This window comes from Panthera leo, chromosome D1 (genome assembly GCF_018350215.1).
Source record: "Panthera leo isolate Ple1 chromosome D1, P.leo_Ple1_pat1.1, whole genome shotgun sequence".
NCBI lineage: Eukaryota > Metazoa > Chordata > Mammalia > Carnivora > Felidae > Panthera > Panthera leo.
In genome coordinates, this window is record NC_056688.1 from 37,896,276 (window position 1) to 37,921,524 (window position 25,249).

Consider the following 25,249-nt stretch of genomic DNA (forward strand, 5'->3'; position numbering starts at 1 on the left):
AAAAGACTAATAAATTTTATCCCATGAACATTAAAAACTCCCATCAAAAGATATCTTAAAAAGACAAGCCAAAGAGCAATTAAAATTCAGCTAACAGACGAGGATTGACATCTAGAATACATAAGGAATGACTATAAATCAATAGGAAAAGACAAACCAATTAAAAACAGGCAAAACACTCAAGCAGGCATTTCACAGAAGGGAAAAAAAAACATGAAAACTAGTAAATTTATGAAAAACTAAAAGGTGCGTCTTATCAACATTGATCAGGGGAGCACAGTGAGAAGAACAGGATAACATTTCACACTTCTCTTGGCAAAAATTCAAAAGTGAGACAATACCACCTGTTCAAAAGGATACGGATTAAAGGTGACTGTTGGTGGGAACACACTAGTACAACTGCTTTAGAAAACAATTCAGCATCACCAAATAAAGCCAAAGGTGCACCTTCTATGACCCTGCAATTTCAATCACAGAAAATCTGCTGAGCTTTTTCTTTTTCTTTTTTTTTTTTTTTAAAGATTATGTCCCTCAAGTCACTAAACATATCCCACCACCCACCACCTAGTTATAAGCCACAGCCCAACTTGCAGTTTGAAAACCACTGCTGTCCCTCTCAAACATTTTGGGTTTAGGGACCCCTTCACACTCTTAAAAATTACTAAAGACCCCAAGCAGCTTTTTTGTTCATGTGGGTTATACCTAAACATTAGGATACTTACTAATTTAAAAACAATATACCCATGATGTTACCATAAATATAATCTTTAAACATAATTTGTCAAATTGGCTTCCATACAACACCCAGTGTTCATCCCAACAAGTGCCTTCCACCCACTTTCCCCTCTCCCCCATCCCCCATCAACCCTCAGTTTGTTCTCTGTATTTAAGAGTCTCTTATGGTTTGTCTCCCTCCCTCTCTGTAACGTTTTTCCCCTCTACCCTTCCCCCATGGTCTTAAGTTTCTCAAGATCCACATATGAGTGATAACATACGGTATCTTTTGAATGAAAAATAACTATCATCCAAAAACTTTAATGAAAAGTGTTTTGTTTTTTTTTTACATTTTTACAAATCTCTTTAATTCTTGATGTAAAAGAAGCCTGCTGGATTCTTAGATTAGCTTTTGCATTCACTCTGCTAGATGTTATTTTGGCTGACGTTTAAGAAAATCTGGTCTCCCACAAAGTGGCTGGGTAAGGAAGGTAATTGTAGATCCCGTTGTAGGGACTTAGGGACTCCCAAAGGTCTTCTGAACATGCTTTCAAAACTGCTGCTCTAGAGAAATTGTTGCACTTGTGGAACATATAGGAATGATCACAAAAGGACTCTTTTGGAATGGCTGGCAAACTAGTGAACAAACTGGCTCTATGATGTACTAGTTGTGTAATCCTGACTTAACCTCTCTGTTCCTCATTCAAAAATGGAAATACTAAAGACTTAATATATGAAAAGCATTTAAAATCATGACTGCCAGTTACTGCTATAGAATTTTATTTTATTAGAATTTCAAAACGTATAGTGGTGGTGTGTATGTGAGAGAAAAGCAGGAAGATGCAAAAAGGGGCATAAAGGTATTCATTTTATTATTCTCCAAAATAAATGTTTTATATATTCAATGTTATAAGAATCTGTGTTATATTCATAAAACTTTTAAGAGAAAGAAAGAGTTAAAGGGCCTGGCTAAAATGCCACGGAGACCAGTTAGGAAGATTAGCTTATTAAATCCAAAGTGACACTTAAAGTTCTGACTATGGTTACTGGGAAAATAAAAAGGGACGGACAGGAAAGACAGTCTTCAACACTATGCTGCCTATACTTCCACTGAAAATCACTGCGCCAACCACAGTTGCTTTCCTGAGACAGCCACTAGGAAAATGATAGCAATCACTCAAAGTTACCTGCTGTTGTTACTTGTCTTGCTGCTGTTGCAAAATATACTTAAAAAAACAACAAAACGATGTGAATGTATCACCTGTTTCCATCCTGTTCACATTTGAGATTTACATGGTAGCTGCTTCCTCCTGAACGCATCTGTCAAAATCCTTGCCTAGTAAAAGCACCTCTATTTAGCACTATTTGCTAGCTCCAAGCTGGGTTTATCAGCGTTGAATACAAATGAATTGTTGATGCTCACAATCATAAAATCAGAATATGAGTAGCCTCTGAGTTTATGCTGTAGTTTTAAAAGGTGTTTTTGTGTTGCCTTATTTTATGATCATCTGTTTATTAAGCTAAAATGTTTTTTAAATTTTGTTGGAAATGCCAGCCTTATTTCTGACAGGGCAATTAAAGTGTCTAAGCAGGGCCATTTCTTACACACTGACAAACTAAACTTAGTCATTTTTGTTTTGAGACAGTGACTTTCAAATTAGACATTCTGATGTAGCAAGTCAAATTGAGACGGTTGTTACACTTTGATTTCCAAAAGGTCCTAGATATTTGAAAAGTATATTATTGATATTTAGAATCCACTTTAAAGCTGAGCTAAGCATGTAAAAAACATATGTGCTTTCCTATTGAACACTCTCTGAAATTTATGTCCAGGCTACCTGAGGGGTCAAGGGTTGACATCACATCCTAGTACCCGGGCACAGCTAGATGGACTTGGCAAAGTACAGCTCAATTAACATTTACAGGAGTATTTCTTGCTCAGTCTAAGTTTTGAAAGCAGTGAAAAGCCTTCTTCTCCCAATTAACCACAACTCCTATATAATCTCATCCAACTACTTACAGACACTTCCTCCTAATAGTCTAATAGTTCCTCTTTTTCTATTCCCTTTCACTGACCTAATTCCTGAATAAACTCTAAGTGCTTCATTCAATCCTTCTCCTTAATCTTCCCTTCCCTTCTGCACACTTGTTACTCCCATTCTGCTACAACTCTTGAGTTACTTCTGGGCTCGTTAGGGCAAATCTTAAGTCACCAAAAGGTGAAACTGAGGAAAACTGTCTTCCCCAAGGTAACTCTGCTGTTGGTGCTCCCTAAACTTTCCCCCTTAGCGTCTATGACATAACTTTACCCTAATAATCTCCTGTTTCCTTCCCCATCCCTCTTTTCTCATGTTTTCACCTACTGCCACAATTCAACCCAACTCTACCGCCACACGACCTCTGCTCATTCCAAACGAGTTTCCCCAAAGCTCCTATTGCCTTGGCACCTACCCAGATACGCCCGAGGTGCCTTTTTCTTCTTTTCAGTTCTGGTGACCAGCATTTACAATTCCTTCCCTACCCAGCTAGCTAACTCCATCTCCCTTACTAGGAAAACAGCTTCTAGCCTATCCAAGCGCTGCTAACCACTCCTGCCTAGGTCCTTCTAGTAGAGCAGCAGTTCTCAAACAGAACTGGGGAACAACCTAATTACAGGTAGTTTCTCTTCAGTGGCTGCTTCTTCACAGCACGGATTCCATCCTGTTCACCTGCGTAATCAATCTCAGAGCCTAAAAGTATGCCGGGCACTCAGCATTAGCTAACTGAAGACATAAAGGCTCCCTTGGCCACCTCACATTTCCTGCCTATTCCCAATGCGGCGGATCCCCAAACGCTTAGTTAGCGTTCGACACCCCAATTCGACAAATAATAAGTGACTGAACCGGCTGGTGGCCCTTGTGGAGGCGAAAACAATATTAAGGCTCAGCTTCCCCCATCGCCCTAAAACGGCGCGTACACGTTGCAATCAAAGTAATACTGGCGGTCGGACGCGCGCGCTCTGGGTTAAGACCAGCGAGAACAAAGTTACTGGGAATGTACGAGGGGAAGCGCTGCAGGCAAGGAATCAGCACAAGCAGCAACGAGTAAGCACTTGAAGCTGCGGACTATGCAGCCGCCGCCAATGAAGCCAACCCGTGCGCCTACCTGGTCTCGGAGACTCTTCAAAAAGGGCCGTTACACCCACGTGACCAAAGCAGCACCGTTTTCGCAAGGCCAGGGCGTGGGCAGACATCCCAGCGAATGCTGGCAATGTTCGGCAACCTGGACTGCTAGGCCGGAAGGTGAGGGGAGCACAAGGAATGGAGGCGGGCCAGGCCTATTTCGATACTAAGGGTGCAGCCTTCACAGAGGAGCACTGGACGTCAGCGGAGCACGGACGACCAAGCACTCCCGGCCGTTCCCCAGGATGGGGTGAGACTCTGGGCCGAGAGCACTCTGAAGGGTGAGGAAAAGCAAAGAGGCGCCAGGCCCGAGCCTATTCGAACGCCTACCGCTTCTTACCGAGAACTGAGAACCAGAAGTCGCAGAGACCGATGCTGCCGCCATCTTCCTGCCTCCCCAAAGGACCTCCGCAGCCCTGGGGGGATCCGGGTTCTCAAGCTCTTCCCCAAGATTCGAGAGCCGCCCACCAGGGGCGACCCTAAGCCCAACCCCTGATGGAAGGGGCTGGGGCGTTGGTGCCGGGTCTGGGAACCCCTGCGCACACCCCCCACGGGGACGCCCACGCTCACGGTGCACACGGGAAAGGCAACAACGTCCTAACGGACGTCTTGCACAGCCAATCAAAAAAGCGGACGTCTTCCGGTAGTAGGAGAGACTCCGCCTCTTCCCTCGCTGACGTCACAAGGTAGCGCATAGCAGAAGCTGTGGGGTCCGCTGATCCTGCCGGCCACCGGACCGCTCTGTCGGCACTCTACGAAAGGGGCGGGCCTCCTGTAGGAGGAAACATGGGCCTGGGGCAGTGGTGTCTCCAGTGGCAATTGAATCGAATGACTGAAGTTGAATGAAAGAGAATGCGAAGTTCAAACACTCCATCAGTTCCCTTGAACTAAACGCCAGAGAGAGCGTGAGCCCCACTCAGAGACGCCTCTCCAGGTGAAGTACTTAGCTTTTGGCCAATAACAAATAGAATCAGGAGGGGCTTTAGTGATTTGGTCCAATGGAAGTCAAGGGGAAAAAAAGACTGGAGGCAGAGAGTAAACCTCCGTCAACAGTTGCCCAATTGGATTGGGGAGTTCTCACTCAAACCTGCGACTGGCTGCTAGATACAGCTACTGAGGGCTTTGGGCGGGGCGAGTTTGAAGCAGATTTCGCGCGCTGATAGCGTCGGGCTGTCATTGGCCAGCAACTTCCTCCCTTTGTGGGAGCTCCCTGCGTACCCGGGGTTAGGGGTTGGGAGGAGCGACCGAGTGACGCAGTAGCCTTCCCAGCCAATCCGAGATGGGGAAGGGAGGCCGAGAAGGAAGCGGATCCGCTGCCGCGCAGCTAAACCGCATCGAAGTATCCTCTTCGTCTCCCTCCGCCGCTATAGGGGCCTAAGCGGGAGCGGCTGGGACGGCGTCACTGAGAGGGCTGGGGGCGGAAGTGGAGGCGGAGGGAGACAGTGTCGACCGCAGGGCCTCGGGCTCTCGCGCCGAGGCTCTGGTGGGCGCGAGGCAGGGGAGGGGGAGGAGGAGGAGCCCGCGGCCCGGGCGGCGGCGGCAGCGGCGGCGCCCGACTTCCCCGTAGGGCCCCGCCTCGGAGCGGGCTGCGGTGGAAGAGAGGAGGAGACTGAGGAGCAGGATGGCGGCCTCGGCCCTGTATGCCTGCACCAAGTGTACCCAGCGCTATCCGTTCGAGGAGCTCTCCCAGGGCCAGCAGCTCTGCAAGGTCCGTGGGCGCTGGGCGGCGGGCGGGCGGGGTTTCCTTGGTCGGAACCCGAGGGAGCTGGGTGTCCGCTGCACTGCAGCCCGGCTCTTTTCGCCGGCGCCTTCGGAGCTTGGAGCTCTCCTCAGCCGGGACCCCTTTATCCGAGGACGTGGGCATCAGATGGGAAAGGCCCCTGAGAGGAAGACCAAATTTTGCCCTCTTCCAAGGCGTCCCAGGAGGGGGCCGGGCCCCAACAACATTCAGGGGTCTCAGGGGTGGGGCTGAGTGAGGAGGCAGCCACCTGTCTATGCCGCAGAGACCCTGGGGTGGAGATGTTTTCATCTCGGTTTTCTGCTTGGTCTGTCCTCTCCTTCCACCGGGAGGCAGGGGACGGTTTTTGCACTTTCTTGCTAGGAACCTGAAGCCGCAAAGCTGATGGCATCCTTCTTCCCTGTCCAGGAAAGCGAAGCGACTGGTTTGGGGACAGAATGCTCTATGATTTGGAGCTCCTCCCATCCCATTAAAGCCGGGATGCTGTCTGTGAGCAACGGTGCAAAATATTAAGTAGTTTCACATTTAACCAACCCTTGAAATCGGCCCTGACAGCTTTCTTAATTTATTTGTAGCATTACCCCCACATCAAATAAAGACAAAGACACCTATGCCTTCCCTAAGGAAGTATGCTGTAATTGACCACTTACATGATAAATCACTCAATTGGGTCCGTTGGGGGACAGGTATTGTTGATGTTTTAGAGATGTTTAGGTTGTGTAATAATCTTCTACCGGAAAAGTGAAATTTGGGACTTTGAGATAGATACTAATATATTGTCTTATTACAGGAATGTCGGATTGCGCATCCTATTGTAAAATGTACTTACTGCAGATCAGAATTTCAACAAGAGAGGTTTGTATACTGAACAGTTTTTGATTGTTAAAGACAGCACTGTCTGTAAGGAACACTTGGGGGTTGTCGTCCCGTATTTGTATTAAAGTGTTCTTAAATGATGGTTTAGCTTCTTAAATTTTAAGTTGTAAACCGTTTATGTGTGGTGAGAGAGACCGTGTTGCCAAAAAATGGTCTTTTTGTCACCTAGACTTCAGTTTAGACATGAAGAGAGGGAGAATAAATGATTGCATGGAAAGTGTACAGCTTTGCTGTCAAAAAATGGAAATACAAACAGTTACTATGAAGCTTAAAAAAAAAAAAAAAAGACAAAACATCAGTGATGACATGGACATGAGGAAAGGTCTCTAATATTACCAACTACCTTCCAAGGGTGAAATCTAGTAACTTGTTACCAGTAGAAGAACAGTACATACTTTTTAAGAGGGTGATTCCTGTTAAGGATCGGGGCACATACAAGAGAGTAGCCTAAAGAGAAGGACAAATAATTTCTTCATGTGTGGATCCTGGCATCATCCTAGTGGACAAGACCCTGAGGAAGGTTAGGTAGGCACGGAGATGTGATGCTGTCCATAAATGGTGGCAAACGTGAAGATTTTGGAACTGGATAGAAAACACGAGGATTTTGGGGGGTTTTGTTTTCTATACCAAGAAATATATGATAAAAATGTATAAAGACATTTATCTAAAGTTAATGAATAAGGACTGAATTTGGATAATACACATCCCTAAAAAGATCTTTGGTCTATTTTAGAGTAAGTTTTAAGAACTACTAAAGCAAACAGTCAGATCCAAACTATATTTGCTTTAGTCCAGTGGTGTATTAATTACCTCAGCTATGTAAATTTGCTCATCTATATTCAATTCCTTTTCAGCAAAACTAATACAATATGTAAGAAGTGTGCTCAAAATGTGAAGCAATTTGGCACAGTAAGTATGTCTTACATTTTTATATTTTGTTATTGTTACTAGTCAACATTTTTCACAAAGACAGACCTTGTAAAAAATATGTATTGCTATGTCCTTAAACATTCAACACATTGAAATATTTCAGGAAAGAAGTTTTCTGTAGATAGTCTCATTGGAAGATGACAACATTTAACAGTCATTTTATGGACATGTGTATATTGAATTTGATCGTGAACTTTATGGTTTTATTCCATAAAGACTCAAACATAGCAAACAAACTTTTCGTTATGGAGAACCCACTTATCTAAAGTTTGCATAATCACACTTTTATCCTCTCTTCAGAACCTCTGACAGTTTTTACATAACAGCACAGTTAGGCATTTATTCACAAAATCTTGACATTATTCTAGAAGAAATTTTGTGTTATGTTTATATTACAGTCATTAGTATAGTAAAGTCATGGTTACCCAAAGTGCTGGCCTTAAGTTTCTGTAAAATCCTGAATTGTCTTTTGAATATCAAAGAAAATCAAGGTATGTTTATCATAATTTAGGTTGAGTATGGTTGTGCCAGTTCTTAAGTTGAAAGCTCACATATAATATATATTCTTTTCATCATCTTTACCTGTAGATGAAGAAGTTGTTAAGTGTTTTTTTTAATAAATGAAAGAGTAATTAAGCTAACCAGGATATGAAATTAGTTCATTCTCCTAAATGCTGAATATAGGAAACTTTTGTATCAGTATGTACCTTTATTTTCAGTCTTCGGGATCTTTGTCACATGTAGCTTTTATATTATATGATATACTATTCAGTCATAAATACATTTCCATGATCTTATGTAGCTATTTAATAGAGTTAAGAAAAAGTTGCATGACTCTAAAAATAAATGTTCATACATAAATAGGAAACATGATAAATGTTGTTAAATATGAGAGGGCGACATACCTGACAAAATTTTTTTACTTGTTTCCTTAATTAGTCCCAGAAATATATTGTATACTGGTCTATGTTTTACTGAGCAAATGTAGTAAAAGTGTGTATCTGTTTTTCAGCCTAAGCCTTGTCAATACTGTAACATAATTGCAGCATTTATTGGTACAAAGTGTCAGCGTTGTACAAATTCAGAAAAAAAATACGGACCACCTCAGACCTGTGAACAGTGCAAACAACAGTGTGCTTTTGATCGAAAGGAGGAAGGAAGAAGAAAGGTATTTATAGTATGATATCTTCTGAGAATTAACTAAAACACCACACAGGTGGGAAGTTATTGTGATGAATGCACTAATACCTGATGTGTCCTTTGGGTCCCTGAAAACAAATAGTTAGATGGAAGAGTAGGGACAGTGCATTTTCTTCTTGTTGCATCACGTACAATGTGTGTTGATTAGTTGAGATTACTATATGTTGAAACAATATTCTCTGATGGCTGTTCTGTACCATTTGGTCATCCAACGTCTTGTTCAGAATTACTAATTGCTTTTAAATCCTTTCAGCTACTTACCCTTTTGCTGGTTGCATGAAATTGCTGGTGTGAAAAAATATCTGATGGCACATTAACATGTGTAATTCAAAGTTAGTCTTGTGCCTTTTGATTCGGGGCTTAGTTTTCAACCATTGTTTGTTTTTCTCTACCTACAGTGACTTAAAAAGTATGTGTATGCCTGTGGCATTCCTCTGCTGATCAGCATTCACACAGGCCTCCTGTTGTCTGTCAATTTCAGTTGATTTGGAGGATGACTGTCTCTTTGAGAAGCAGGTTCCTCCCCAGGTTCCTCCACAGCAGTATTTGTACCCTAGTTGTAAGACATGTCCCTCCACCACTTACTGTGTGAACAAGTAGAAGAAAGAAAATTTTTTTTCTACAGGTTTAGTCTTAATTTTGGAAAAAAGTCTCTTCCCTTCCCGCTTGACACATGTGCAGTTGATCCTCATTATTTGTGGTAGTTAGGTTCTATAAAGTTGCTGCAAACACTGAATTAACGAATATTGAACTATTGCTCCTAAGGGGGCAGTACAGGATTAGGTTCTTGCTTGTGGTCACAACGTTGTGATTAGTTGATCAATACTTAATCTTGTTTTGTGAATACTTCTCTTCAAAGATATCTTACTTGATATAAATTGTTGTTTGATTAAATGAAGTCATGGCAAACGCACTATATGCCTGAATGGAGTTTATCCAACATGTGTATTTTCTACATAAGGTACATCACAGCCTTCTCGTGCTAAAGAGCACTATACATCAACACTACACTTGGGGTTCATTGTAAGCAGTGGAATCATCAATAGAAAGCACAAATGCAGAAAACATGGCACTAGATAGACCATGCAAAGGACACTTGTTTATGGTATAAGAGCTGAAAGAAGGCAGCAGAGTGTCACCTTGTTAAACTTCAGCAGGGAACATTTGCTCTCCGGCTACAGAAATTTCTTGCTGCTGTGTGCATGTTCACGAATGATCCCCAAAGCACTGTAAGTTGATTTGGGGATTACAGATAAATTTTAGCAAGTAGGTTGTGAATTTGCAAATAGGAACCTGCGAATAATGAGAATCAACTGTATATGTCATTTAAGCTCTCCTTGTTTCCAAAACTAACAGTTTTCACTGTGGTGGGAACTACTGTGTCATTTAGTAAATACACAGTGAATTAAGAATTCAGGCCAGTGCTTAGGTAAGATCTTTGAAGCACATTATCAATTTATGCTTTTTTCCTTGTAATAAGAAAAGTTTCTCCAAATTAAAAAACACTTCAAAACTAATGGAGGTCCATATATCATCCTCACCAATTTTATGATATGCCAAACAAGCGTTTTCTGAAGTTTCAGTGAAGTCTAATTTTATTTCCATTTTGCAACAATCTCAGTGTGTGTGTGTAAGAGAGAACACGAGTGTGCACACAGGAATTGAATAGTTTATCTTACCTGCTTTCACTTATACTCAGTTTAGAGGTACCTTTAATACAAGTATTTTCTTTAAAAAGGTTGATGGAAAGTTATTATGCTGGCTCTGTACTTTATCATACAAGAGAGTTTTACAGAAGACAAAAGAACAGAGGAAGAGCCTGGGATCTTCACATTCAAACTCATCTTCTTCATCTCTTACTGAAAAAGACCAGCATCATTCAAAACATCATCACCACCATCATCACCATCACCATCGTCACAGCAGTAGCCATCACAAGTAAGTACTTTGAAGTCATGTTTTCTAAAATCCTCTTGGCATTTTAATGGCGTATATAAGTGTTTAACTTTTTGCAGACGCTAGTTTCCGTTGTACATAGTAAGCATCTTGAGTTTAGGGCTTTTTCCCTACTTTATTCAGTGTACAGGCATACCTTGTTTTATTATATTTTCCTTTATTGTGTTTCATAGATACTGTTTTTTACTAATTGAGAGGTTGTGGTAACTCCTGTTGAGCAAGTCTATGGGCAGCCATTTTCCAACAGCTTTATCTCATGATCTGTGATCAGTGATTCATAACTTGCTGAAGACTCAGATGGCATTACCATTTTTTTAGCAATAATATTTTAAAGTATGTATATTGTTTCAGATGTAATGCTATTGCACACTTAATAGACTATATAGTATGGTATAAACATTACTTATGTGCAACTGGGAAACAAAAACATTTTATTTGACTTGCTTTATTGCAATATTCTTTTTATTGCATGGTCTAGAACTGAACCCACAGTATCTTTGAGGTAAGCCTGTATAAAATTATACACAGGAGTGTGTTTAGCTGTTTACCATAAAAATATAGGTAGGGCATTAAAGAATTATTATATAAAATTATGATCATTTGAAGTCAAAATACAAGTAAACCAGAGTTAGTTAATGCTTCATTGGTTTATGTTATCAAAGGCCTCAATATTCTTTTTTTGTTTAAATAATTGTTAGGATTTTACTTGTAAAAATGTTTACAGTTATAAATACAAATCACAGTCATATGGAGTTATGTTTATCAGTTATCATTAATTTGTAACTTGTTTTAATTAAACCAGTGACTAGGATACATACGTTCAATGTTTTTGCAGAACAAATTATAAGACTCATTTGTGATCATGATAGAAGCATTCTAAATCGTGAAGGTTCCAAAAGTGTATGAAAAATAATCTCTTAAACTAGTAGTACTTTGTTCTTTTTCAAAACACATAGGCAGGAATTCTGTTTGAATATAAACTGATTTTTTTTTAATTTTTTTAATGTTTTTATTTATTTTTGAGAGAGAGACAGAGCATGAGCAGGGGAGGGGCAGAGACAGGGGGAGACATAGAATCTGAAGTGGGCTGCAGGCTCTGAGCTGTCAGCACAGAGCCCTACACGAAGCTTGAACTCACAGAGTGTGAGATCATGACCTGAGCTGAAGTCGGACGCTCAACCGACTGAGCCACCCATGCGCCCCTAAACTGATTTTTAAAATGCCTTGGGAGGAAAAAGTTATATTGTAGTAATATGTGTGTAGTATAAAGTTGTTTGAACTGTGGTTTTAGTCTTCATGGAAAAATCAAGAGTATTACAACATAAATACAAATCAAAATGGAAAAAACAGTGACATGATAACCAATTTTTAGAAGAATTTATTTTTCACCAGAATTCTCTGTGAGTCTTTAAAGGTCTAGATAGGTAAAACATAAATTCATTTATAGCAAATTGATGCCTACAACATTTAAGAATACGTGATATTTTTAGAATATAATATAGTTCTAATAGACAGATTTGATTTTAAATTATAGGCAAGCATTTATTACGAGGTTTTATTGAGGTAGTGATGTTCAGTCGCATTTTTTCCACTTGCCTTACCCTGTCATCGTGCTTTCTGAATGTCACAATAGTGGAGTGCGTAGTGACTTCTAATCTGGCTATTCTGAAGAAATCTTACGGTGTTTCTGTCAGAATATCCCAGGGAACAAAATGTACATCTTTTTTCTGCTCTTTTAAGAAAACATATGACAAAATAACTGTCATAATGATATATTCCTGAAACTCAACTGAAGCATCCCTTTCCTTTGTCCTTTATAAATTTTTCTTCGCATGTGATAGGACACAGTGAGAGTATGTTTATAAAGATCATTCTGTGACAGTAACTTCATCTTTTGAAAAAATAACAGGTTTCAAAAGTAAAGGTAATAAGGATGGTATTGACCTTTAATTTTTTTTTTCCTTTTTATTGCTTAAGAAATAAAAATACTGTTTTGTATTTAATGGACATAGACCATTTGCTGAGTAGGCAGTCCGTTTGTGAGATCCTATTTTAAGTTCACTAGATTGGAACAATTATGAGGAGCATACATGTTGTAATATATAGTAATGGGTGGGGTTAGAGGACAACAAAAACAGATCAGTCTGGATCCAGGAATGGCCATCTCAGAAAGCAAAGATGAGAATTCCAAGTGTTTTCCTTAAATCATTATTAATGTGATTATTCTCACATTATTAATGTGATTGGAACACACCAACTGTTCCAGATCACTTGGAGATCTGGATAGTGCTATTCATGTGTGGCTATATGGTTTGCTAATGCTTATAATTAAATTTGTAAAAGAAATGGCAACTGAATTCCTCAGTAGGGTTGCCATTTATTGCCACAAATAAAGAGTAACTCAGGTTTATAGAATTACGGCATTATTTCTCCAACTTGGTATTTATCTTATGACTGATTCTAAAGAACATAGTCTGACTTTTTCTTTTTTTACTTTTGCTTTAAAAACGTCTACAGCTACAATAGTGGATTTTATACACACAAATGTATATACGTATTTGTATTTATTGTATATACACAAGTAGTGTATGAAGTGCTTTTATGTACGTAAACTCATTTAAGTCTCATACACTTATAAGGTATATATCATACCATTTTGCAGATGAGGGAACTAAGGCTCAGGAATTTTAAGTAACTGGCAAAATGTCACACAGCCCAGGTCTTCTCTAACACCTTACATGGTATAAATATGTGGCATCTGGTACATAGGAGATGCTCTATTCACAAATCAATAAACGAAGGGTTAGTGCAGGATTGGCTGATACACAAGTACAGGAGAAAAGCATGTAGGATTCATAGTGAATTATAAAGTGGTTATTAGTGTTATGGCATATTGGGAAAGAATTCATAATACAGCATTTAATTGTAAGTAAAAGTAAAATTCGTTTTTATTGTGAAACTTCTCAGTTTTTTTCAGCATGACTGTTCCAGAGTACTGACCAGAGAAAGATCTAGAGACTTTGGAAAGGGTTCTAAGGAAAACTAGGAAAGAAACAAATTAAGACATTTCTTGGTTCAAGTTGACACACTGTTCTGAGCAACAGGAGTTACTCCAAAGGAGAAATCTTCATACAGAATTATTAAGAAGGCCTTAACTTTAGAGATCAAATATTTTCTGTCTGAAGTAGTAAGGGCAGCCTAAGTATGATGACTGTCCTACTTTATAACTGTAGAACCTTATCCTGGTGAAGAGAATTTAATCCCTATAACTGTACTTTTGTTAAAGAATTTAAGATGGGTAGTACTTGCTTGATTAGAAGTTATCTCACTAGAATGTGATTTATTCAACATATATTATCTTAGTTTGAAAACTTAAGTATGTCTTCTCTGAATAAAAAAATTCTAAACCTGTGTAATTTGAGTCCATTGGGAAGAATGCTGTTAAGCATAGATGTATTAAATAAATGTTGTTGTTAGATGTCATTTATGTATTTTTCAGAATCAGCAATCTGAGTCCAGAACAAGAGCAGGGACTGTGGAAACAGAGGTAAATATGTTAACATATTTTCTGAAGTATTTTGAGACGTATTTTCTTTTTAACGTGACTTCCCTTTAACTTTGTTACTTACGCTTTTAAAAAATCGATGATCGGTAATATTTTAGAGGAAGAAGAATTATCAGGTGCTGCCTCTGCCCTTTTTACTCTAATTATTGTTATTAATGTTTGATTTCAGCCATAAATCCTCTGCAGCAATTCAGAATGAAACTCCAAAGAAAAAGCCCAAATTGGAATCTAAGCCATCTAACGGAGATAGGTAAAAATGAATTCCTTTAGCGCTGTGAAAATTCAAGTTAGTTGAACAGTTATGGTTGATTGCCAGCTATTACTAGGTAAAAGAATAGAAACATGTATCTTCTACATTGACTTTTTTGAGTCACCTAGAAGAGTAACCATAATCCGTTAAAAATTTTAACTTAATTTTGGCAATAAGCAAGTGGCACTGAACTGTTGTTCTATTTGGGGAATAAATTTGGGTTTTGAAAAAAGAAAAAAAAGGAAAACATCTGAATAGAACATTCTATTTATCTTAATTATTCTTCAGTGAAACACAAATCTAATGTGATATTTTAAATTGACCTGCTTGGAAAATGTATTTAAATTTAAAGTATTAGGAGCGTGAGTTTGTTTTAGTTCATTAGCCAAAAGTTTGCTGATGTTACTGTACAAATTGGCTGCCTATTGCTTTACACTAGAAGTATTGACCCCCTAAAAGCTAATACTGAATTATATTTCTGCAGGTGTATGTAATGTGTGCCATTAGTAAGGTAATTTGCCAGTTGCATCCATTTCTGTCAGGTACATATTTTTTTGCATTAGCCTTAAGGATGTTTGTGGAATTGTCTAATTTATGCAATTTGAACACCTGCTAATTTTCCTTCTACTTCATTTAACTGTGTTTTACTTTTTTCTTTTTAGTAGCTCTATAAATCAGTCAGCAGATAGTGGGGGAACAGACAATTTTGTCCTTATAAGTCAACTGAAAGAAGAAGTGATGTCACTTAAACGTCTCTTACAGCAGAGAGACCAGACCATTTTAGAAAAAGATAAAAAGGTAAGGACATGGTTCATTGAAGCCTGGTAAGATTTACATCTTGACTTTTGCTGGGTAATTGCAAATTTTATTAGACTTCAATAACTTGGTAATGTTTATTGTGTATGATTCTTACGAGACACATTACAGAAGCCAAACTGGAACATAAGCCATCTAGTGAAGATAGGTAAAAATGGTCTTTCAGAATTTTAGTTGTAAGAATTAACTGAGGGCTAATTAGAATTGTAATATTTGAACATTAGTTTTTACTAAACCTGTAGTGTAGAAATAGGCCTGATGTCTTCATTTGGAAATGACATGTAAATGAAATATTATGTGAATTCTTACGATTTAAGAGGGTAGTTGAGTCTTTGACATACTAATCATGTATGTATTTCACTCCAGATCAAATAACTGGTGAAAAGTAGTCCAAAGGGAATTTCCTGTGTGGTAGTCAGTGATTAGAGTTAGGTGTCTAAGATCATTTTATAGGAAGTAAATGTATTTATTAGGACTTTGTTTATCAGTTAGATTAAGAATATCAAATATATTGTCAGGTTAGTGAAAAGTTATAACACTTTTTTTGTGTGAACTTGAACAGAATGGTTTCACATCTTTGGTGCTCAGTTTTTTGTTTTTTTTTTTCATTTTAAAAATGGGAATATTGATACCATCTCATGAGATAGTTGTTACAATTACATGAAAGTATGAAGTACTAACAGCTCCTGCCACATGTTGAGTGTTCATAGCTGCTGTTATTGATGCTGGGTCATCTTTGAGGGCAGAACCTATTTTTGTACTTGTTTATACTCTTAGACTATCTAATTTGACTTACTTCAAACATCTTATGCAATAGGAAAACATTAAACGTATTCCTTTTAAAATTGTGAACAAGACACGATTATAAATATGTGTATGAATTATCGGTCTCTGAGTATCCATAGTGTTGCTTGAATCTGAACTTTTTCCTTTGGCATTTCACAACTTTTGTGTTACAGTTTTCCTATGCCATGATGGTTAGTAGTTTTAAGTTTATCTTAATACATTTGGACCTTACTTTAAGCAAATTCAGTATATGAAATTTAGAATTGATGTAAGATTGAAAATAGGATAGTAATGATTGTCATATTTTTTATGGTTCTTTTAATTAGCAAAATTTTTGAATTACTGAGCTTTTATGGAAATTTATTTTATGCACAAAATCTTAGAGACATTGCTATTGCATAAAGATTTATCTGTATTAATCTAGGTAAAAGTTGAATGAAACAGTAAGTTGACTATAAAACATTCCAAATGAATTGTGGAATTTTGACTGTTTGAAATTTTTTTTCCATAGCATGACTCTTGTATGTAAGTGCACTTTGTTGGAAGTTTTCTGCTTTTGTTAGCATTCCTTTTTTTTACAAAAACACTAACAGGAAAGGAAATAATAGTGTCCTAAGAAACATAATAATTCTTAGCCTAAAATAACTACATATTTGCTATTTTTTCTTATGATGTAAATGTAAGATAACCAAGGCGTTTTCTTGAATTTATTTCACTTTTATTCAGTGACTTCTAGAGCTAGCCATGTACTAAATCATGAGGATTCAAAGATGAATAAATAAATAAGACCTGATTCTTATCTTCCATAAATTCATAATCTGAAGGCAACACACAGTGGAGTGACAAGAATAATTATCTTAGCTGATCTGATGTGAATTGACATTTCAGAACAGGAATTCCTTTGTTAATGTAGAAAACAGAGAGAGAATTCAGTTATTCTTTGAATTTGGCAAAAGCAAGGGCTTTTATTCAGACAATAAGAATATAATACACCATGATTCCTTTCTCTTTTTGCTGTTACACATCTTTGAGGTTACTGGCTAATTACAAAACAGAAGTGCAAACCTTTAAAGCTCATGTAATGAAAACCATTTGAAAATAACCAGAAGTTTTCTTCTCCATGGTTCTGATAACGAAATGATAAAATATGGACTTATTTTTTTAGTTTGAGCTCATAAATATCTTGTATTTTTATGTATGCCACTGATACTTAAGAAAAGAATGTAGCTTTCTCAAATCACTGACTTTTTCTTGAATTTGTCTAATTTAGCCAAAATTTTAAAGTAACTCCCTTTTCTTTCTCATTCCGTGTTAGTTGTATTTCTGTGCTTTGTTCTTAATTTTTCTTCAAGTCTTAGGTGGTATTAGATACATAATTCTGGACATAAATTTTAAAGTAAAAGCAGTATAGCTTATGGTTGATAGAACCATTCCTCTTTGTACTTCACCCAGTGTGAAACCTTCCTTTTTGTTCATGAAAGAATATTTTAACCTGAAACCACTATTAACATTTAGTTTGCTTATGTATAATATGAAGTATGTTGTCATTGAAGCATTTTTCCCCGGTATTGGCCATTAAACGTTTTTGTTGGCATAGTAGGTGCCAAACTCTATGTCCAGTGAAACCATCTTTAAATTGAAACAAAAGAGGCATCTTCTCAAAAGTTTTACTGACAGTTTGGTATTATCTTACCATTAAAATACACTGTACTAGCTTTCATTTCACAAAACAAATTCTAAATAGGTTATAAGACTCAGGAAACTGCTAACATTTTCCACTTCTGTAATGAATTGTGATTTTATAATGAAGTATGTTGAAAATGTGTTTGTGCATGTATATATATTACACTTTCATACACACATATTTATGTATATATGCTTGTTTATCTCTCAGCTAACCGAACTAAAAGCGGACTTTCAGTATCAAGAGTCAAATTTGAGAACAAAGATGAACAGTATGGAAAAAGCTCACAAAGAAACTGTGGAACAACTTCAGGTAAATAACATTTATGTAAACTGTTAGGCAAGGAGGGCTAACCTTACTTATAATTAATAGTGTAATATCTTGGACTGGTATTGGTGTCCCTATTTTAGGTGTATTTGGTGCTTTTTCAACTTTAATCTTGGTTTTATAATACTTCTTAATCCTGCTCCCCTTAAGTGTTATTGCTTGAAATCACTTGATAGGGGATTCAGTCTGTTAATTCTGAAAACTTCTGTCTAAACTTGATACAGGGTTTTCAGACGAGGATACCGATGGAGTATGTTCAATTGATCATTGGGTGAAAGCAAAAAATTAAAAATTGGATTCATGAAACTAAGGTGAAAATAAGGTCTTTAGTACGTTTTATAAGCATTCTTCCCGTTTTCTCCCAGATAATGGGAGGTGGGCATACAAAACCAATTCTTAGGGACCTCAAGTGGAGGAAATTTATGCCACATGCAGTGATGAAAGGCAAAAGAGTGCACTTTAACCTTCATACTGATGTTCAAGGTGTTCAGTAGGATTCTGCTGTGTGCCACAGTGGGCAGCTTCTAGTGATCTAGGCCAAGGCCAGCCTCAAGATAAGCATACTCAGGAGGATTTCAGTGTATGTACAACTGAATGGTGAAGCCAAGGGTCCCCATAGTGACAAAGACGGCAGTATCTGATATCCGGCATGCAGAGATGGAGAGCATCCAGCAGGGACACGGATTATTCCCTTATTTAAGCCTTTTTTAAGCCTTTTTGCACCTAGGTTTTGTAAATTTAGAAATCAGACCACACTAAATTAATTACATGTTCTGTTGATTTATAGATTCTGACGTTTCTAGAATTAATCTTTGGGTAACAGGGTTTTTAAAGTTCAGTAGTTTTAAGTCATAAAAGCATAGAGGATGCATGCCAGCTCATAGACTGCAGATGGAAAAGTGCAGCTTCAGAAGGAAAGGATTAATACTGCCCTGGGTTTTTAATCATTGTAGCATCAGGGTAAATGTGCTGTTCCTACCTTTTGGTTTGTAATTCCTCATACTTCTTTGAAGGTAGCTTAAATTGAATAAAATTGTAAAGTGCATCTAGGAACCTGCTGAAATTTGAGTGATAGCCCTAGTCTTAATGCTTACATTAATGATCTTACAAAGAGTTTTAAAGGGAAACCTTGTGTGCAACCTAGCACATAGTAGGCACTCAAATAATTTGTTGAATGAGTGTTGATTTATGGAAATGTCCATCTGCCCTCTGTCCTGAGAAATTACCCATATGATTAGGGTTCTTTCTACATTATCATCCACCAGCAAATATTTGCTTTATGGTATTCTTAGTTTTCTCATTCAGTTATTAATACTGAATGATAACCTGGCAACAGAAGCTGTTGATAAATTATAAAATGATAAAACTTAGTACTTCTCAGTGTTCAAAATAGCAATTTGTTGTTTTATTTTCCTGCTGTAAGCACAGAGGACCTTCTTTTTGACATCTTAGTCTGATTGGTATCTTAAGCCTAACTTTTCTTGGTCGGTTGCTGAGGTTTATATAATAGAAGAGCAATTGATGTTTATATAGAAGCATGACGTTTCTAACATGATTTTACATAAGCTGTCTTATTTGCTCTTTACAGTAACTTTGAGTTCCCATTTTACAGATGAAATGGTGGTCATATAATTAATCAGAACTGACGTAGAAACGTACATCTTCTGATTCAGATTAAACTGTACTTTCTCCTGTGTTCCCACCAACTCGGGTCACTCAGGTTTCTGTTTAATCCTTGTTATCAGACCACTTCCCTATATCTTTTGTGTTACTGCTGGAGACATTCTGTTACAGTTGTATGCCCTCTTTTAACTGTACTCCCTTCAACCATGTACGAGTAGGGTTTTCTGCCTAGGTGTGTAAATATAGTTAACTATTTTTCTTATCTTTTTGTGATAAAATACTGAACCTGTAGCAGAAGACTTACTTTGTTTTAATAATTCTCAAAACATTTTTAATTATCAAACCTGGGAAATAAATCAGTGAGCGTCACAAGGCAAAATTATGCAAAATACCAAAATAAACAACCTAAGTTGTCTAAAAAGACTACCAAATAAAAAATTCTACCTTTTGTTGAGGAGCTAATAAAGGGAGAAAGGGAACAAGCTTTGAGTGCCTACTATGTATCAGCCTCTGTGTTAGGCTCAGTGTTTTATATATTTGGTTAGTTATTTCAACTCCTCTCGGGGTGGTGACATTTCTGTTTTACATATGAGAAAATAGACTGTGAGTTTTTGTAACAAAATCTGTATGATTTCAGATAGTCTTTCCTTTAGGCTAGTGTTTCTAAACATTTTTAGCTTAACTTGTTAAGAGTCTTAAATGATTTTTTTCAGGGTGCATAATAAAGAAATAACATTAGGATAAAAATTTTAAATGCATACATATTTAAGTGTTGCATTATAAAATGTTTTAATGTACCTAAATTAGAATAATACACATTTGGGCTTGTCTCCATTTAACAACTGATGCACTATTTATTTTTCTTAAAGGCTTTTTTCTTGCATAACTTATCAGCAACTAAGTTTATTAGTGATGTGATTAGGAGACTGAATATATAAAGGCAAAGTGAAAATTAGCTGCTAAAAAATTAAAAGGAAGAACTGCTTTCAACACTTAATGTTCTTGTGTTTCATACTTAGAATATGAAAATTATGAACTCTTTAATTTTTGTGTTTGCTTCTCATTGATGACTGAGGAAAGATAATTCAAATATTAACTTTTTAATGATTTGGTATGTCAATATAAAAGGCTTTGCATAAAGAAAACGTAGATCTGATGGCAATCTCTTTGAGGCACATCTGCAAACATAATTTTCTTTATGTCCTTCACTAATCTGTATTTTAAATTTTCTGTTAAGATTTCTGTTCTTAGCAAGAGTCTATTATAATTATAAGATACATAACATGTAGCTAACAATAAAAAGAAAACAATTTGAAACTAATAACAGTGGCTAAGACTGGTCAGCCGAGTAATAAACCAGTTGATCATTGGTATACTCACTTGACTTACCACTAACTACCAGACATTCTCATTATTTGTCTTCTGAGTTTCTCAAACTGTTTAATTTTAAAGGAAAAACAAAAATCCTTTTAAATTCTTTATGATTTTCTAGATTTCATATTGAAATTGAATTTGAAATTGAAACTCTTAATTACCATCTTATTTAACAACTGTTAGAGAAATGCTGTATATGCAGTTGAACATAAAAATGATTAGATGCGCAAATACGAGATAGTTCTATGAATATTTGCATTTAGGAGGTAATAGGTATTAATTGGGGAGAGTTTGGTTGAAGAAAAGTGGGGGAGTGGAGGTACAAAGCTTGGAAAAGGTGTATGTTTCATGAAACTGGTTTAAGATGGGACACAGAGAAGGGGGCAGGGTGTTCTCTTGCCCTACAGAGGCCAAATTAGAGAAAATGAAGCACCGAGGTTAAAAAGTATATCTAGGTAATAAAAAATCTTGAGATTTGTGAAGGAGAATAAATGGTATTCCTCCCTAAACCAGAGAAAAAAATTTGTTCTTAGGGCAGTGCTCAGACTCTAGTCCACTGTCAACACTCTCCACACTTGGGCTGAAAAACTCCAAAGGTATTTGATTATGAATGTATTTGTAGATATGGAGGGCCCTTATTACCTGTGCTTCCACAGTTAAGAGAGGCAAAGGCAGTCAATGTGAAAATACTCACTTGAAGGTCGTCCCTCCTTACACATTCCTCCTCACTAAACACTGGTGATTGTCATAGTGCATTGTTTCAAGGACAGTGTCTTTGTCAGTGGTCTGTGGAACGTTTGCATGATGTGCACAAACAGTTCAGATTGAGGGCAAAGTGAAATTTTGAATCTTTGAAAAAAAAGTTTCAACCTTTCACAAATCTGAAAACAGTGATGGTGTGTAAATGTTCAAATTACGTCAAAACCAGTACCAAATGACTGTTAGGGCAATTAAAGGAACACAAATAAGATCAGACAGGGTGCTTCAAAAAAATTGTTTGAAGAGCATTAGGTTGAGAAAATTGGCAAAGTGATAAAGAGTGAATATTTTTGCAAAAAGGACCTCTTATGCTTATTCTATAAATAGGTAAATATATGAAAGATTTTGTACAGTTTTTGGGCAGTATTCCTCCCAAATCATCACTTGAGTCATTACAAAATTTATTTTCATTGTTTTCATTTTACATCTAGATAAAGATGTAAAATTTAGATATTTAAATGTAAATATCTCATTTACATTTAGATAAAGAACTAAATATGTTTTCCTTATTTAAAATTTGGCCCTCTTTTAAATGGATTCACTCTGAGTTGCCTTTTTCTAACTGATTTTATCTTTGACATTTACATTGACATTTTACAAAGGGGGGTGATAAACCAATCTAAAATTTTCCTTCTCCATATCCAACATTAAAGAGATGAACCTAAATATACTAATTCTTTCATTTATTTTAAGTGCTTCAATGAAATCTTGTTCTATAAGTGAAAAGAACAGCATTAAATAAGTAGTATTCTTCAGTGTGACTTAATATTTCAAGCATTTTTCATCTTAAATGTTTTTGTCTCCCACAGGCCAAAAACAGAGAACTACTCAAACAGGTCGCAGCATTGTCAAAGGGTAAAAAGTTTGACAAAAGTGGAAGCGTACTAACATCCCCTTGAGAAAGTAGTTTTTCATGTAGTGTTTCTGCTGAAAATGTACATTTGAAAAAAAATTCTGTGAAGCCCTTAAATTCTGTGTAGTGGAGAAATATTTTTGCACACCAAATGAATTGGCGTGTTTCCTATTCACTTTTGTAACTGATACACAGCATTTTTTAAGTTGTAAAACGTTCAAATAAAACTTCAACTGGTTTGAAGTTACTTTTTAATTATTTGATATCCAGGAACTTTTTTGCCAGCAATAGTATTAAACACTTGTAAAGGAGTGCATGAGTAGTGCTCTTTATAAAATGCAACAGGCAATAATAGATTACGGTTTTCAGAAGTCAGAGCAACAGGGTTTGGGTTGGTTTTGTTTTGTGTTTTACACTATGCTAATTTCAGATAAAAGTTTGCAATTTAGAAATACAAAAACTTTTAAACAAGGAAAATGGTGAACACTGGTTTTTTGGTAATTGTGTTTTTACTTTGCATCAACATGAACTTAGAAAATCATGGTGCTTTTATTAAATGAACTTCAGAATATATGTAAATATGTTTTTAAAAGTTACATCATTAACATTAGTTAGTAAACTGGTATTTTCATTATTCGTATAGGAATTAATGTTTATTGTACAGTATCCAAGGTAAAATGTGTTCTGTTTTGTACAAACTACTGTAGATTTTTACTTACAAGTGCCTTTTTGCCACCTAATGTTTTTATTTATAGGAATGCCGATCTTTTGTACATACAGTTTGTTTTAAAATCATGTTTAATAAATGTTTGTATATAAATGCATATGTACAGAAGCCTATTTCAAAAGGAAATCAAAGTTGTTAGTAAAATGTTTGAGTTTGCATTAAGAACTGATAATGCATATAGACTCTAGATGATTTTGTGGTTTGTGTGTGATATGAGAAGCTGTTGGTCACTGAATTCATTGAATTATGTAAAAATACTTCCCCAAAGATTTAATTTTAAATCGTTTCTGATAGAGTAATTTTATTTTTTATGTCCTATGGCTTCATGTTCATATTTTGTGAGTTACATATTTTGCTTTCTTTTTGTTTTATAAAAGTTTTTTAAAAATTTATAATTTTTCTGCAGTGGTCCATATATCTGCTTTCCCTATAATATGTGGTTATCTAAGTTAATATTTATGTACACCGTACTTGATTTGTAAGTTTAAAGCAAATCTGGAAAAATTTAAATAACTTAAATCAATCCATGATTATCTTTGAATAAATTGGAATCTACTGTAAGATACAGGCACTATTTATAAAAAAATTATATCAGAGTCTTTAAAATTGTCTATTAAAGGTTAAGGTAGGTTGGGATAGGTTATGTAAAGTTATTGACTAATTATTTTCTGATCCGGTGGTTTCCAGTCTTTAATGGAATTGATCTCCTCCTTAATAAATGCCAGTTCAGACGTTTAGTTCAATTTTAAAGCAACAGGCATTGCTAGATATACTGTATAGAGTGGAAGAGAGTGCCTTCTCTTAGGAATTTATGGGCAAGGCTAAATTTGTTTTAATTAAACTGTTATTAAATTTATTAGTTTTAAGTTGTTTTTAAACAAACAATGATTATGAATGTCACATCAAAGATCATCTTTCCTCAGAACACAGGATGATTATAATTGTTTTTAAGATAACTGGTGTTTTAGGAGATTATTCCTATAGCTTGTCATTATACATTGATACCAGATTAATTCTTTGTCCAATGTGAAAACATGTAATCTAGGGTAATTTTGAAGTAATAGCAAAAAGATTGAATCAGTCGGACTTGGAAAAATTAAATCAGTTTATTTTTATGAGCTCTTCATGCAATAATCTTCCTAAATTTAGTACTCTCAACAATGGTAGGTAATGCCTTCTTAACACAGATTTTAATGTTTGCAGGATTTGCTAAATTCGTAAGATACTCATTACCTTTCTTTAAAATTTATAACGTTTTATATTCTGGTTTCATAGCCATTTATCAGTCCACAGAGGTCATTATGATTTTAAAAATAAATTATGTAATAGTTCTTATAACTTGTTGGAGCTGCTACTAAAAAACAAGGTGCCCCTTTCCCCTTTTTTTACAAAACAGATTAAAAATTGAAAATCAGTCTAAATGATTAAGCTTTGTAAATTCCAAGGCTAAAGCCTCTTAGGGGCTTCACAGTATTTAGTCCTAATTAAATACCATCTCTCTATTCCATGACCGTATTCTATAACTTAATTTTTTTTGCAATTGTATAAACTAGTAATTGAGTCCCAGTCCTGGATCTGTAGTGTATTGACATAATGAGCTGATACTCTTTAAATGTGGACCTGTAAGGAGATACTATGGTGTGCCGTATTGTGCTTTTTAGCCCGTTTTCCGCAATTAATTAGCATTTACCAGTGAGGGTCGTTTTGGCCCAAGTTATTTATGTATTAATAGCCTGTGAATATTGCAGTCCTTTTTAGATTGTATTGGTCTCAAGATGCATTCTGCGGTGAACCTGGTAAGCTGTTCACATGTATAGACTATTGAAATACTGTACTTGTACACATCTGACTGTTGACATTTTGTACTTTTTTCTAAATCCAATATTTCACAATAAAAACTTGTCAAAAAA

At 36.5% G+C, this 25,249-nt stretch overlaps 2 protein-coding genes across 4 annotated transcripts in view; one reads left to right on the forward strand and one right to left on the reverse strand.

Annotated features, from left to right (window-relative positions):
• CEP57 (centrosomal protein 57) overlaps positions 1-4,567 on the reverse strand; it is a 39,694-nt gene extending 35,127 nt beyond the window's left edge. The window contains exon 1 of one of the 2 annotated variants that reach the window (XM_042907005.1): positions 4,216-4,567. In XM_042907005.1, coding sequence (XP_042762939.1) covers positions 4,216-4,260 — 45 coding nt within the window. In that variant the 5' untranslated portion in view covers positions 4,261-4,567. The remainder of the gene's footprint in view (positions 1-4,215) is intronic. The other variant, XM_042907006.1, reaches the window with a different exon arrangement.
• Positions 4,568-4,837: 270 nt separating this feature from the next.
• FAM76B (family with sequence similarity 76 member B) lies at positions 4,838-25,249 on the forward strand. 2 transcript variants are annotated; one of them, XM_042907008.1, is made up of 10 exons: positions 4,838-5,583; positions 6,404-6,468; positions 7,344-7,398; positions 8,432-8,587; positions 10,358-10,557; positions 14,075-14,122; positions 14,310-14,390; positions 15,056-15,188; positions 17,887-17,988; positions 22,569-25,249. In XM_042907008.1, the coding sequence occupies exons 1-10, from the start codon at positions 5,497-5,499 to the stop codon at positions 22,656-22,658; spliced, it is 1,017 nt and encodes a 338-aa protein (XP_042762942.1). In that variant the 5' UTR covers positions 4,838-5,496; the 3' UTR covers positions 22,659-25,249. The 2 variants fall into 2 exon arrangements, with proteins under 2 accessions (XP_042762942.1, XP_042762941.1); XM_042907007.1 differs by having other exon boundaries at positions 4,839-5,583; positions 15,053-15,188.